Consider the following 12,192-nt stretch of genomic DNA (forward strand, 5'->3'; position numbering starts at 1 on the left):
AAAGCTTGTCAGGCTCGTCTAGGTCGGCGCCATAGTGACGGAGCATAATGAGTACGTGCGGGAGTAGACCAGAACGAGCCACAAGATGTTGTGGATACAAGCCCTCTGCATCTGGTAGTATCTGGGGGTTCTTCTGCAAAATAATCTCAATGATAGCTTGGGAGTCGTGCTGACACGCCATACTGAGCGGAATGTGGTCCGCTTCTCCTGAAGGGTCGATTTCAGCGCCAAGTTCGAGTAATTTTTCTACGCAGGCCAATTCCGAATGCTCGATGGCATGTAGCAACGCTGTGTATCCATTCTGATCCTTGTAGTCCGTTGTGTCCGGAGCTGCAGCTACGAGATCTTGAATCATGTTGACATAGCCATGTATACATGCATAATGTAGAGGAATTCTTCCGTAGCTATCAGGTATCCTGACGTTGACTTGGCCATGAAGACCAATATTCAATATCCAACTACGCCCAGTTATTGCGGCAATATGTAGGCAGTTCCGCTCATTTATGTCATCTTCCTGGTTCAGGTTGACGAGTTTGCTATCGAGTAGCAACCGAAGTGACGATTCGGGTGCTTGATCCAGGGCGTTCAGAAACACTCTGCTAACACGGTCCTGTGCGTCAGGCAATGCGCGTATTCTTTTCGTCCATTCCTCGATGCCAGAATTGTTCCCTAGAGCAATAGACTGAGATATCTGTGAGTCAAAGTCTACGTCCACTTCTGCACTATCTAGAGCCATTGCATTCTCATCTCGTCTAGGTGAGGCGAACTGAACATTCTCGCCTTCAGCCCAGGCGCTAAAATCGAGCAGATTGGTCGTCGCTTGATCGGATAACTCAGTAATTACATCTCTGTTGAACACTGGTTGAACTTCGACGGCACGTGATAGATATAATTCCTTGGTTCGAGACTGCTTATCATAAGTGTGATGCTCAGTCCCTTCACTCTCATTACGTTACCTTAGAAGTTTTATCCCACTGGGTTATGGTAAGCACACGATAACCGCATACGAATGGTTGTATAGCATACCTTCTTTAATATTTTCGAGAACGCCGTAGCGTTGACTTCGACAAATTGCTAACATAGTCAGCGATAGATAACGTTGTTAGTGCGTGCTAATTCTAACCTGGAGCTTATTCAAATCACCACTGAACTGCTTGAAACCTTCTTCAAGGGAAATAAATTTCGAGGAGACTTTGACTGGGGCAGGCCGAGACTGCATGGATGTCTTCTTATCCAATAAAGTTGTCAATCGCAACTTGAGCTGTGCTCCATCGTTAGACGAACGTTTATAGCTATAGATGCAACTTATAACCCACCTCAGCTTCCTTTTGTAGATAAAACTTGTTGACCTTCTCAAGCTCACGCTCCTAAAATGAAAGTTCAAAATCAAATTGCAGCTGTGGAGTGGGGGACTAACTAGACGGAAGAAGAACGTTGCCTTGTTTGCTTGCAAAGACGCCTGTGCATCGAGTATCTCTGGTGTTGCAATCGACTCATGTTGGGGCTGGATGATCGGTGTAGCACTCAACTTTTTGATGAGCTGACAGTACAAGTCAATTGCGAGTTTCATAGTAATCAAGGCATCACGAGCTGACCTTCTTTAATGCCTTATAGTCGACAAAGCTCGCAGCGTATTCTGGTATGTCCAGCTGCCGCTTCTGGATATGCTTGCCGAACTTCCTAGTGGGGAAGTACTCATCAGTCATAAAAGAAAGCTGGATTTTGCAGCAGAAAAGTCATGGAGCATAAACAAGACGGCTGAGGAAATATATGGAATAGGACATACATTTTGCGAGGGAGCGCTGGGAAGGCGGATTGGCCTCCCAATGACTTGAATAATCACTGACTTCCAAGCCTCATTAATGCAGAAGCAAAGAACGAAGGCAGCGGTAGATGTAGAAGAGAGAGGCGTCGGGGTGAAGGGCAAATTCACGACTTGCCCTTAGAGGATATTTGAATGTTTCCCGCAAGATTGGTTTGGTCGTTTGGTGACCACGAGGACGGGTAAGTACTATTCCTGACTTTAGTTTCTTCCAATGTGTATAAACTAAACTCGGCGGAGATCAAAGAGGGCTAATACGTCCTCAGCGCATGCATATGCAGAGAATACAGCTCAGATTCAAAGTCTGCGAAGGGTCAAGTTTAGAGCGCGTCGAGTCTGTGACCAATCTCAAAGGTGGCTCGACCACGACCGGGACGGCGCAAGGTCTGCTGCTAATACCCCTCGTCTTAGTACCTTCCTCGCAACGTCAGCAGTCGCCCGCGTTAATTAACAAAGGTAAGGAAACATGATCTTGGTACGGCTGTATTACGGAGACCAATAGAACGAGAGCATTTAGACATGTGCGAGGATCACGATTTGTAGCATATGATAGCACGTGACATCGCTGCTCGGCGATGCATCGGCAGTTTTAAGATAAGATTGTATACCTAATGAAGTGTCGAGGGAAACAACAAGTGGGCTGTTTACACTACATGACGAGCTCTATGCAACTCCCAAATGCTAAAATAAAGACCAAGCATGCGTGCGATATGTATCGGAAACTTCGCCGAGCATACCCTATAGTTTTGTACGCAACTCCGTTGTGCTATTTTTTTTTTGAAAACTGGAGTGACGTCGTAGCCTGCGGCCCAAAACATTATAGTAGTGCCAGCAAGAACCCTTTTCTTGAAAGCTTACGGATATGATTCGAGTTTGTTTCTTTCCATCGTCAGCTCATATGGCTTTACAGGCCATAAACCCCCCACCCATCAAGATTTGAATGTTCCCCTTCTCTGGAGCCTTCAACATCATCGGAGAGACCACGGAAGATTGGTTGGTCCCACGGCGTTCTCACCGCAAGATCAAGTGGCAAGTCTTTGCATTGTCATAGCTCATCATCGTCCATATCCGATGGTTTAATGAGACCGCCAACCTTCATCGCCCGTTCTCGCTCATCGGCCTTTGCCTTAGCTGCTGCTTGCTCTCGCTCTTCACTGTACAACTCCGCATTGTCGCCAGAGAACTCTTTCAGCGAGATAAGGAAGTCACGTAGAATGAGCTTGAAGCGATTGATATCATTGTTCGATCCAAATAGGCCGTCAATGAAGGATGTGATTTGTGGCCTGTTGCAAGATTAGCGGGGCGTGGAGGTTTGAACTCACTCAACTCACGTCTTAAGATTCGGGAACGCGTTGGTCAATAGACTTCCGACAAATTGTCTAAGGAAGTCTCTGTTTGATGTGCCGGCTGGTGCCATCTCTTGAGTGTATATTGGTCCTTGAAGCTTTCCTGAATCGACAAGCCAGAAAAGTTTGGCAAGTAGCATCGACTGTGACTTGAAACCAGCCTTATGATCACTATCCGTGACAACGAAGAAAACATCTTGGAGGAGAACGGTGTAGAAATTCTGAAAGAAAGTATTGCAGGTGTTGACATCCGTGTCTGACATGTTGGTGATCAATTCGAAGCACATGCTCAATCCTGCATTCTCGACCTCACGATTATCATGCTTACTAGCCCACATGCAAGCATCGATGACAAATTTGAAAGATCGTGCATCGAGCTTTAGCAAAGATGGGAAGCAGCGTAGGTTGATAGTCCTGAGAAGTTTGAAGAACTCCACACGGTGCTCAGGGTATTCGGAGAAGTCCTTATTGATCATGTCGAGCGTGCATTCAAATACAGAGTCCATAATGTTCATAATTTGGTCTTCCATCAAACTCTGTGGAACAGTTAGCAGGTCACTCAACCACATGCGGCTGCTAGCCGAACCATAGACTCCTGCATGAATTTGCCAAGAGTGGGTTTCCAACGTACATGTAGTTTGTTGATGATAGTAGTCATGACATTCAAGACCTCGGCTTCGCGCGCGTCAGGAACGTTTCGCTTGTAGTCTAGAAGAACAGCCTCGAGCAGTTGTGGTACCAGGCTCTGGTGAACCATCTCGAGATCATCGGCCTTCTCAACGTAAATGTTGATCAATTTCAAGATTTCCTTTTTGATAGTACGCAGCCCGCGAACCTTCGGCATTTTCGTTGCGATGTTGCCATCCCTTTGAACTGCCTCATCTATCAGGCTACTGCTGGCGCGATACATGGTGAGCATATCGAGGTAGATCCGACCAATCTGTGGGTAGAAATAACTACCGATAGAGCTACAAGCAGCTACATTAGTTTTCATGATGTTTCCGATTATCTTGATGGTATCTGCATCCTGTAGAATGCTAGGATCGGCATTGGCAGCCTTGATAATAGAATCCCAAGCTTGGTTCGGGAGAGCCATCAGATCGCTGATCAATCTCTCTTGTTGAGGTTTCTGGCCTTGGGCGCTGATCATGAAGCCACAGGCCTCGTAGAACGTGTGAACTTGCTGCGGTGACAAGTCGCATGTGATCTTCTGCAGGCTGCGAACGATCTCGTCGATGAAAGCTTCTTGCTCTCCAGCCTGCTGTACGACGAAGTGTCTTCTGCATTTGTTTGCGATCTTAATGAAGGTGTCGCATGCCATATCCTGGACTCCTTCATGGGTCTCATGCATGAATTCGAAAAGCTTATTAACGACAGTCTTCAAGAACTTCCAGTGAGCCTTGAGAAATCGAGGATACTGACCGACGATGTACATGATGTTGCTGGCAACTACAGCTTTGTTGTCTTTGCCGCGCTTCATCTCCGTCAGGCCGAGTAAGTCTTTGATTACGGTGACTAAGAAACGTTTCTCAGTATCCTCGTTCATCGCGCCTGATATAGAGCCGATTGCCCAGCAAAGCGTGTTGCAATTGGCCCATGACCATTCGGTACCGTCAACTTGGCGCGCGAGCTTGTCAGACATAATGGTCTCAGTATCCGCAACATCCAGATGGGTAAGGAACACCAAACACTCCCTCGTCGATTTGTATAATTGAATGGTGTCACTTTCTTTCACAAACTCGCGAACGATCTCGCCTTCATCGTTCTCCACGATGAGCACTTCTTCAGGTCTGACCATCTTTTCTATCATCACCTGGCGGAGATTCGTGAGAACTTCAGCGTATTTGTGCTTGCGAAGAGGATAATTAGCCATCATACTGGCCTGGCTTGCGCTACCGTTGATACCCATAGTTATAAGGGGATTTATATCAGATATTGGCAGTTGCTGCATCTCGTCAAAGAGTTCAGAGACCAGCTTTGTCCAGTACTCTAGGCAGATCTTGAATATTTCGCGGTCTTCAATCTGACTAATCCTGATTAGGTAGAAGTGACCGTGGCGGAGAAAGTCTTGATTCGGAATATTCTCGATGGCATTTAAGTGCATGGAGAAGAAGTTGCACAGGAACAAGGCCAGATTCTGCACAAATTCCTGGTCACGACTACTACTACCAGCGTATGTACTCTTTAGGTCCATCGCCAGTGGTATGATCGACGAGATGGCAGTCAAAGTTTCTGTAAACATGTTGACGAGTTTCTCATCGTAAGCGGGTTCCGTGTGCAACCCTGCTATTTCCGTTAAGCACTTGAGTGTGATGTTCCGGAACTCAGGCACGTCTAGAAAACGACTTCGCAGCGTCTCGATAAGGCTGAAACCACTCGCCGGTGTCTCGAAGATATAGCCCAACGGGATCCAGTTCAAGAATCGAAGAAGGGTCTCCAGGGTCGCTCTAATTAGACTGGCTTGCGAAGCTGTCTGCAGGACCTCTGAACAGAGAGTATAGATTGATGTAAACTCATCTGCCATGCTTTGCTTCAACTCTTTGGTCTTTTGAGATGTCATTTGGTCAGCGGAGAAGTCAAATACTTCTTCCGACAGCAGACGCAAAATGGCCATATTGTTTTCGCAGATCGGAATGCTGCTATGTGATGCGGAGATGATCTCGTTGATAAATGTAGGCCAGTTGTGAGGCCATTCCTGCTTCAAGATAGATACGAGAACGAGATTGAGTTTGTTGACGAAGGTTCGCTGGCGGCGGAGGCTCTCTTCAGAGGTCGAGGCTGTAATGATGAAGTTGACAACGAAGTTTCGGATTCCTGGTACCCTCGATTAGATAACGTATATGATGGGTATAGAAGGAAAATTCACACCGTGACACTGATCTCGAGGCAAAACCTTCCATCTTGTCATAACCACACTGTCTAAGACCTGCAGACCCAGAACTGAAGCTGGTCAGTACGTAATCCACCCAACCTTTTGAAACTCTCACATTTAGTCTGCTCATATTGCGCCTCTGACAGAATCTTGTCGACCAAGAGCCAGGCATCGGGGTTCTCCTTGAACTGATTTACGTTAGAAGTGGAAGAGAAAATCAGGATAGACCAAGTGACCATACCTGGTTCAGGGTAGTCTGTGCTTGTTTTTGCTTTGATACAGATGTCAGCACATCTCACTTGCCTCCAGACTAGCGGTTTGATACATACAGCTTCGCCTCGACCTTCATAGAATGTTCGAACAGTCGCGTCTAGCTCGCTGATCGACATAGACATCTTGAGAAGATGGGCGTGGGATGACGATGTCCGGAACGAAGAGTCTTGAGTTCAATATGGTCTCGAACTGTCGTTGAGTACTCAGATCATATGCATAGAGAGCACCAGAGCTTCGTTGGGCGCGTGTCTGAAGATGCGCCAGCTGGCTTTGCGAAGCCTCGTCAACCCGAGCTTGACCGTTACAGCGGGGTACTGTGACAAGCACGAAGGGATACAGGCAAGAGGAAAGGGAATAATCGACACGGAAAGGGACAGCGACACGAATCGGGGATATATTGAGGCTGTAGAGCTAAAGTCTGTAAGAAAGAGAGGTATGGCGTGTGTGAGGGTGGTGAAAAGAGATAGAGCTTTGGCGGGGGACGTGTAATGAGCAGGCGGCGCTTGGACTCTTTCTCCGCTATGCATGGCAGCTAAGGCAAAGACATACCAACACATCTCTGTTGCTCTCATTCACGGATGTATATCTCTACATTATTTATCAAGATAAGCCTTGAATTAGATTTCCTATCCTGATCAGAACAAGCCTTTCCTCTTGCATTAACACCCTAATCTTGCATTGAAAGCCAGTTACTGCTTTTGTACGTTTTCAGCGGCATCAGTCAGAGAGATGTCGCTCCCTCAGATGCAGTGTCATGATATAGTGATGTTGATAACGAGCGTTACAATAATGTTACAGCGAAGGAAATTACAGGCTGCCTAGGAAGAGTTGCATTGATAGTACCAGAACACTCTAGCATCCACTCATCTAATACGCCACACTTCTGAAACGACAAACGTTCTCCACTACTTAGGCTAGGATCCTAGTGAGCCTTCCATTGCTTCCCCGCGCCACGATCCTCAACTTCTATGATAGCATCGATAGCATAACTTCTCCCTTTGAATACATCGTCGTCGCGATCGCAGCGACAGCGACAAAGAACACATTCTCTATATCCGCAGAAACCCCTCGATCATCAGTCTCACATCTAGCAGTTACACTTCTGTTTGACGTGTCATATCAACAATCGCGAGCCATGACTTCCCACTCAACCCACACGCGTACCATCAACTCCTCATCTCGCCCGGGCACACCCGCCCAAGTCGAAACCACACCCGCAACAAGCTCACACCCGGTCACAATCCCCAGTAATACACTACGCCTACGTGCCACAGCAGCAAATGACAGACATATCCAATGGGCTGAGGACGTGATCGACAACGAGGGCATGGGCAAGAAGAGCAGTAAAGGTATGCCCCGACAGTATATCTCCAAGACGTACAAATGAGCATGCCGCATCAACTATGACTCTTCCGGACCCCATTCTCTATCCCCTGTCCCATACAAGGATCCAAACACTAGATAGCTAACACATCCTTCAGTATGCTGTATATATCACGCCCCACGTGCTGTGGGTGAATCTTCCTCCGAATCAGACTCCAGCTCCAGCTCTGATGAGAGTGATTCCGACAGCGAACCTGATACATCGCGTGCGCGCCCAGCGGGAAGGCCGTCCGCGAGAAGACCACATAGTCATGATCACAACCACAACCACGACGATGAGTGTGGAGACGATAATGGTACACCGGGTGGATCTAGTGTAAGGAACAATAAGGCAAAGAAGGCACGGCGGAGGAGTCCAAATGCTTACGAGAAGATGCCGCGGCGGGGAAAGGGAAAGAAGCCAGAAGGCGAGGCTTAGGGCGTATGGGTTCGAAAGTACAAGAGTATACGATCGTCACGATCACTGCATACAGATTTACTACTGGGCTATGGCATATTTCGGTGTGGATTGAGACCTGCGGAAGCACAATGCAAAGGTCTATATTAGACGATAGACCAGTCCTTTTAGGATGCGACAACCATTCACGACGAGAAAAGAGGGCATGAAATATTCATATTTCATTCAGCAATGTCCGTAGAGTTGCCACAAGGAATGACTGGTATAGATACACATATCGCCACATCCACAGAAACGCCTGTAATCAAACCCCATCCGTCAACGCCAGGCACCGTCCATGGTATACGACAAAAGAAACCCGTCTATACCACTCCCTCTTCCTGCCCAATCAGTATATGCTGGAAGCTCACCACGTCAGAACCTCCCCTAGAAAGCCTCGCCCATATCCCCCTCCTTTCCCTCCTTCCTCGCTGGATGATGGGCCAAATCTGGCTTAATCAGATGGGCAAACCGCGTGTCCACATTCAGAGGCCCAGAGATATTCAACGGCATGCGCGGACCAACACTCTCTCGTCTCGCACCAGCCCAGTGATTCGGTTGCCCACGTGTAGGAGAAGTTGTGACGGGGGTTTTGCTATAGTAGCTGGGCAAGATGCTGTCTCTTGCACGGCGGAATGTGTTGCGGATAGGTGTGAGAGCGCGGAGTGGAGAGCGCGGCCAGCGGGAAGATGTGTCGTTATCGTGGTTCGAGGGTTCCTTATACGACGAATACAGAGATGGCGACATTGTGACTGGCGGGGGTAGGGAGGTATTGATGCTCAATTGCTTCTGATTCGTGACGGGCGTCGGAGTAGCAATTGCGCCATGGGCACGTACGTTCCTCGCCGTTATGCCCGTATTCTTGTTGCGGAAGACGAAGGAAGCGATGATGTTGAAGATGCCAAGGACAAAGACAAGAATGCCGGAGGCGATGACGATGCGCCAGAATGCCAGGCCAAGGGAGGCTTGAGAGGTGGCCTCTTTGTTGAGATTACCAAGCATATTGATGCCAAGGATCATCATGGCCAGACCGAGAGAGACAAAGCCGTGTGTTGGGGATAAAATAGGCCAGTTGCGGGCGAAGTAGCCAGCGAAGAGGGATAGCTCGGAGACAATAAGGAACATGCTGACAAGAGATGTGATGAGGTTTGTGGCGGCGTCGAAGAAGAAGAACTGATATACGCTTAATATTATATGCTGATGTGAGGTTTTGAGATTAGGGGACATACCTTGGACACAATAATGGTCTTCACGAGCATGACCATGCTTCCTGCGATGACGGAGAGGAGGGATATGATATTCATAATGCGGAGGACATTGAGGATGATGTAGCCTGGACCGGCCAGTTTTTGCGCGGATAGAGGCATCCTCACAGATATTGACGATATTGTAATATCAAGGTATAAAATAATAGTTTTCGAGGACCGACCAGCAGAAAAAGATACTTAATAGGTGAAGATGTGATATGAGCCAGCTCTAGAGACAGACAGTAGATGATGGGGAAAAGAGTTAAAGACAAAAAGTTCCAGGCCAGGAAGGCGAAGGATAACCTCGCTCTCTGAATAGAGGCAGAACACAATAGATGAAGCGAAACTAATGATGAGGGACGAAGAATACGAAGCCAAAGTGAACAGCAGCAGATCTTCACTTGTAGTAGCCAGCAGCGATTTCACTTGTACGGTGATGCCGGAAGTCGTGCACTGTCATGTAGCATACGTGCATACGATAGTTAGGCCATCGACTGGTTATCAACTCTCGATATGAGCATTCCCATGTCTAATCTGGGATCTGAAACGACAGGAATGGTCTGAAGTTTGACTAAAATGTATGGCAAGCGGCTGGCGACGATACTAGCACAGAGTACACCGCGTATGGGGCTTCAGAGATATGAGTCTAAGGTCTTCAAGGTCTCCGCTGGCCAGTCTATGACTCTAAGGTTCGACGTGGGATGATTGGTGCCCAGTGGACGGTGATGGTAAAACGATTGGCAGAGCACGGCGGTTGTGTTTCAGAATGCACAACGCTTGGCCTGGCGCGACCCGGTCGCGTTGTTGTAGACCAGGCTCATTCTACTTGTCGGCGGTTATGGCGAGGAACCGTTGGACACTGTTACTATTATGTTACACTGACCGACTGATGATATGACGATGTCCATTTCCAAATTCATTGTGGAGATGGAATGTATTGGAAGCGATTGAAAAGCTGAAAGCGCGCGGTTCATGGTGCGTCGTATCATTCTCACGCACCGCACTACTGTCCTAATTAACGTCTACATGTAGATAACGTTGATGCGTTGGTGGAGAAAGTGGATGTTTTCTACCCCGGCTTTCTTGTCGCTATCGCATCCATCCTCCATGTGCTCTCAGCGCGTGTCACACACAAAGTGCGGCATATCACGATCAAACGAGTGAACATAATTCATGCGTCAGGTACGGCAATCGCACTGCAGTTAGTCAAGGTGAGTTACTGTCGCATTGAATAGAAGAAAAAGTCACGATCAGGATTCTATAGATAGATAGTGAATGCTTGAAAGCGTGATGAAGGGAGCCCTAATTAATACGAAGCCAATCATCCAAGAGTGCTCCTTAGAGAGCAGTCTTTTGGGACCAGCCGCGCGATTATCGCATGCAAGTTATCCTGACATTCTTCCATCAGCCACCTTTCATTTTTTGTGCTCTTCCCCTTTCCGAAAATTGCAGACATCTTCAAAGCGACGGCTGAGATACGCCTGAGTTAGTAATACATTTACGCTTGTACTGTACACCATGGCTCGCGGAAACCAGCGTGACAAGGCTCGCGAGAAGAATCTCAAAGAACAGCAAGGCAAGGTACGTCTACAAAACTTTATAAGCGCTTAACTCGTTTGATACGGCGCATATCATAGCGATCTCGCCAACAATATCCGCTTCTATCGTCGAAACATCTCTGTGATTGCAATCACAAAGAATGAATGACTAAAGCTCTTGTAGAAATCCGCCAACACTGTACGCAGCGAGTTCGTCCGGAGCAGCATCGTGATCATTTGTATTGATACCCGCACCAGATGTCCGGCACCCAACAGCAGAAAGCCAAAGAGGATGCCGCTGAGATCATGCGCAAGAAGCAAGCTGCAGGTATGCTGTCAGACTTTTTCGCATGTGCGGAACTAACACTAGGATTCAGCTGATGCCAAGAGGGCTGCCGAAGGCAAGAAGTGATGATTTAGACAGGCACTAGCATATGGGTGATGAGAGTACTATCAGGTACTCTCGATTATATTCTACCAATTATGAAATTATGGGCGGATTTTAAGCATAGCAAAACACTATACACCGATTTGGACTTTTTGTTTCAAACCTGACTCCGCTTGAAGTCTTCCCTGTGGTGTTACCCGCTAACGAGCGCTCCACTCTACGTCGACCTATTTCAAGCACAGAGGCAGAGTTTCTACGAGTCTAGAAAGTATTCTACATTGTGTACGGAAGGACAAGGAGTGTATGTACCATCGAAACCCCGTCATTCGCACTTCCTCTCTTTGTTACTTCATGATGCACTCACTCAGTATCAGTATCAGCTCTGTCAAGTCCATGTACATCAAGAGACTACGTTCCTCCCCTGATCTCAATACTTTAGCTTCTGCCTCTCCTTTCCGGAGAGCTACGTCGCCATGAGTAAATATTGAATATAGTAGCTACCCGCATTCCGGTGGGCCGAGGCTGCACAACGAAGTTTCCTGGGTTTTCATAGAAACGGAGCACCGAGGATGCAACTGTGTGTGCTACCTCGCCACATCATACAACCTAGCTTGACAAGCTTGTATCAATGTAAGATATTAGGTGAAAGAGCTGTGTGGAGACTAAATGAAAATCTTAAATTGAGATCGTCCCTGAGCACCCCATGCAACCTGAAATCCATTGAAGTATTTTATACCACTTTTAGAACAAAGCTATTCAGCATGATTTTGGTTTTCGCTGTGCCATGTGAGCGACAGACTTAATGGGCAAAGGCCAGGCATGTCATCTGTGAAGCAAGGCTAAATTGTAGCATACATCTTGCAATGCTCTTTAGACATGTCCTGGTG

At 47.4% G+C, this 12,192-nt stretch overlaps 4 protein-coding genes across 4 annotated transcripts; 1 reads left to right on the forward strand and 3 right to left on the reverse strand.

Annotated features, from left to right (window-relative positions):
• Positions 1–911: 911 nt before the first annotated feature.
• On the reverse strand, positions 912–1,905 carry EJ05DRAFT_303658 (SPX-domain-containing protein). Its single transcript, XM_033740621.1, has 7 exons — positions 1,787–1,905; positions 1,596–1,680; positions 1,418–1,540; positions 1,317–1,367; positions 1,124–1,261; positions 1,027–1,074; positions 912–974 (listed from the first exon to the last, which is right to left on the reverse strand). Coding segments are annotated over exons 1-7 (474 nt in total). The 5' UTR covers positions 1,789–1,905; the 3' UTR covers positions 912–947.
• An 872-nt stretch (positions 1,906–2,777) lies between these two features.
• EJ05DRAFT_303808 (uncharacterized protein) lies at positions 2,778–6,426 on the reverse strand. The gene is made up of 6 exons (XM_033740623.1): positions 6,370–6,426; positions 6,156–6,311; positions 6,037–6,108; positions 3,755–5,982; positions 3,154–3,704; positions 2,778–3,105 (listed from the first exon to the last, which is right to left on the reverse strand). The coding sequence occupies exons 2-6, from the start codon at positions 6,277–6,279 to the stop codon at positions 2,868–2,870; spliced, it is 3,213 nt and encodes a 1,070-aa protein (XP_033602061.1). The 5' UTR covers positions 6,280–6,311; positions 6,370–6,426; the 3' UTR covers positions 2,778–2,867.
• A 1,984-nt stretch (positions 6,427–8,410) lies between these two features.
• On the reverse strand, positions 8,411–9,613 carry EJ05DRAFT_303795 (uncharacterized protein). Its single transcript, XM_033740622.1, has 2 exons — positions 9,362–9,613; positions 8,411–9,305 (listed from the first exon to the last, which is right to left on the reverse strand). Exons 1-2 carry the CDS (start codon positions 9,497–9,499, stop codon positions 8,520–8,522), a joined length of 924 nt encoding a protein of 307 aa, XP_033602062.1. The 5' UTR covers positions 9,500–9,613; the 3' UTR covers positions 8,411–8,519.
• Positions 9,614–10,897: 1,284 nt separating this feature from the next.
• EJ05DRAFT_498825 (uncharacterized protein) lies at positions 10,898–11,329 on the forward strand (the record flags this gene model as incomplete). The annotated part of the gene is made up of 4 exons (XM_033746740.1): positions 10,898–10,960; positions 11,102–11,116; positions 11,176–11,245; positions 11,295–11,329. The coding sequence occupies 4 exons, from the start codon at positions 10,898–10,900 to the stop codon at positions 11,327–11,329; spliced, it is 183 nt and encodes a 60-aa protein (XP_033602063.1).
• Between the last annotated feature and the right edge of the window lie 863 nt (positions 11,330–12,192).

Source organism: Pseudovirgaria hyperparasitica (assembly GCF_010093815.1).
Source record: "Pseudovirgaria hyperparasitica strain CBS 121739 unplaced genomic scaffold EJ05scaffold_5, whole genome shotgun sequence".
NCBI classification, from domain to species: domain Eukaryota; kingdom Fungi; phylum Ascomycota; class Dothideomycetes; order Acrospermales; family Acrospermaceae; genus Pseudovirgaria; species Pseudovirgaria hyperparasitica.

Bases quoted from the DNA above. Each gene is read 5' to 3' on its own strand.
- EJ05DRAFT_303808 (XM_033740623.1), bottom strand. From the start codon at position 6,279: ATGGTCACTTGGTCTATCCTGATTTTCTCTTCCACTTCTAACGTAAAT. The intron at 6,109-6,155 runs GTGAGAGTTTCA...GACCAGCTTCAG, and splicing joins GCAATATGAGCAGACTAAAT to TTCTGGGTCTGCAGGTCTTA. The intron at 3,106-3,153 runs GTGAGTTGAGTG...ATCTTGCAACAG, and splicing joins GCGTTCCCGAATCTTAAGAC to GCCACAAATCACATCCTTCA.
- EJ05DRAFT_303658 (XM_033740621.1), bottom strand. The intron at 1,541-1,595 runs GTCAGCTCGTGA...TTGTACTGTCAG, and splicing joins ACTATAAGGCATTAAAGAAG to CTCATCAAAAAGTTGAGTGC. The intron at 975-1,026 runs GTATGCTATACA...ACCATAACCCAG, and splicing joins TCTCGAAAATATTAAAGAAG to TGGGATAAAACTTCTAAGGT.
- EJ05DRAFT_303795 (XM_033740622.1), bottom strand. From the start codon at position 9,499: ATGCCTCTATCCGCGCAAAAACTGGCCGGTCCAGGCTACATCATCCTC. The intron at 9,306-9,361 runs GTATGTCCCCTA...AGCGTATATCAG, and splicing joins AGACCATTATTGTGTCCAAG to TTCTTCTTCTTCGACGCCGC.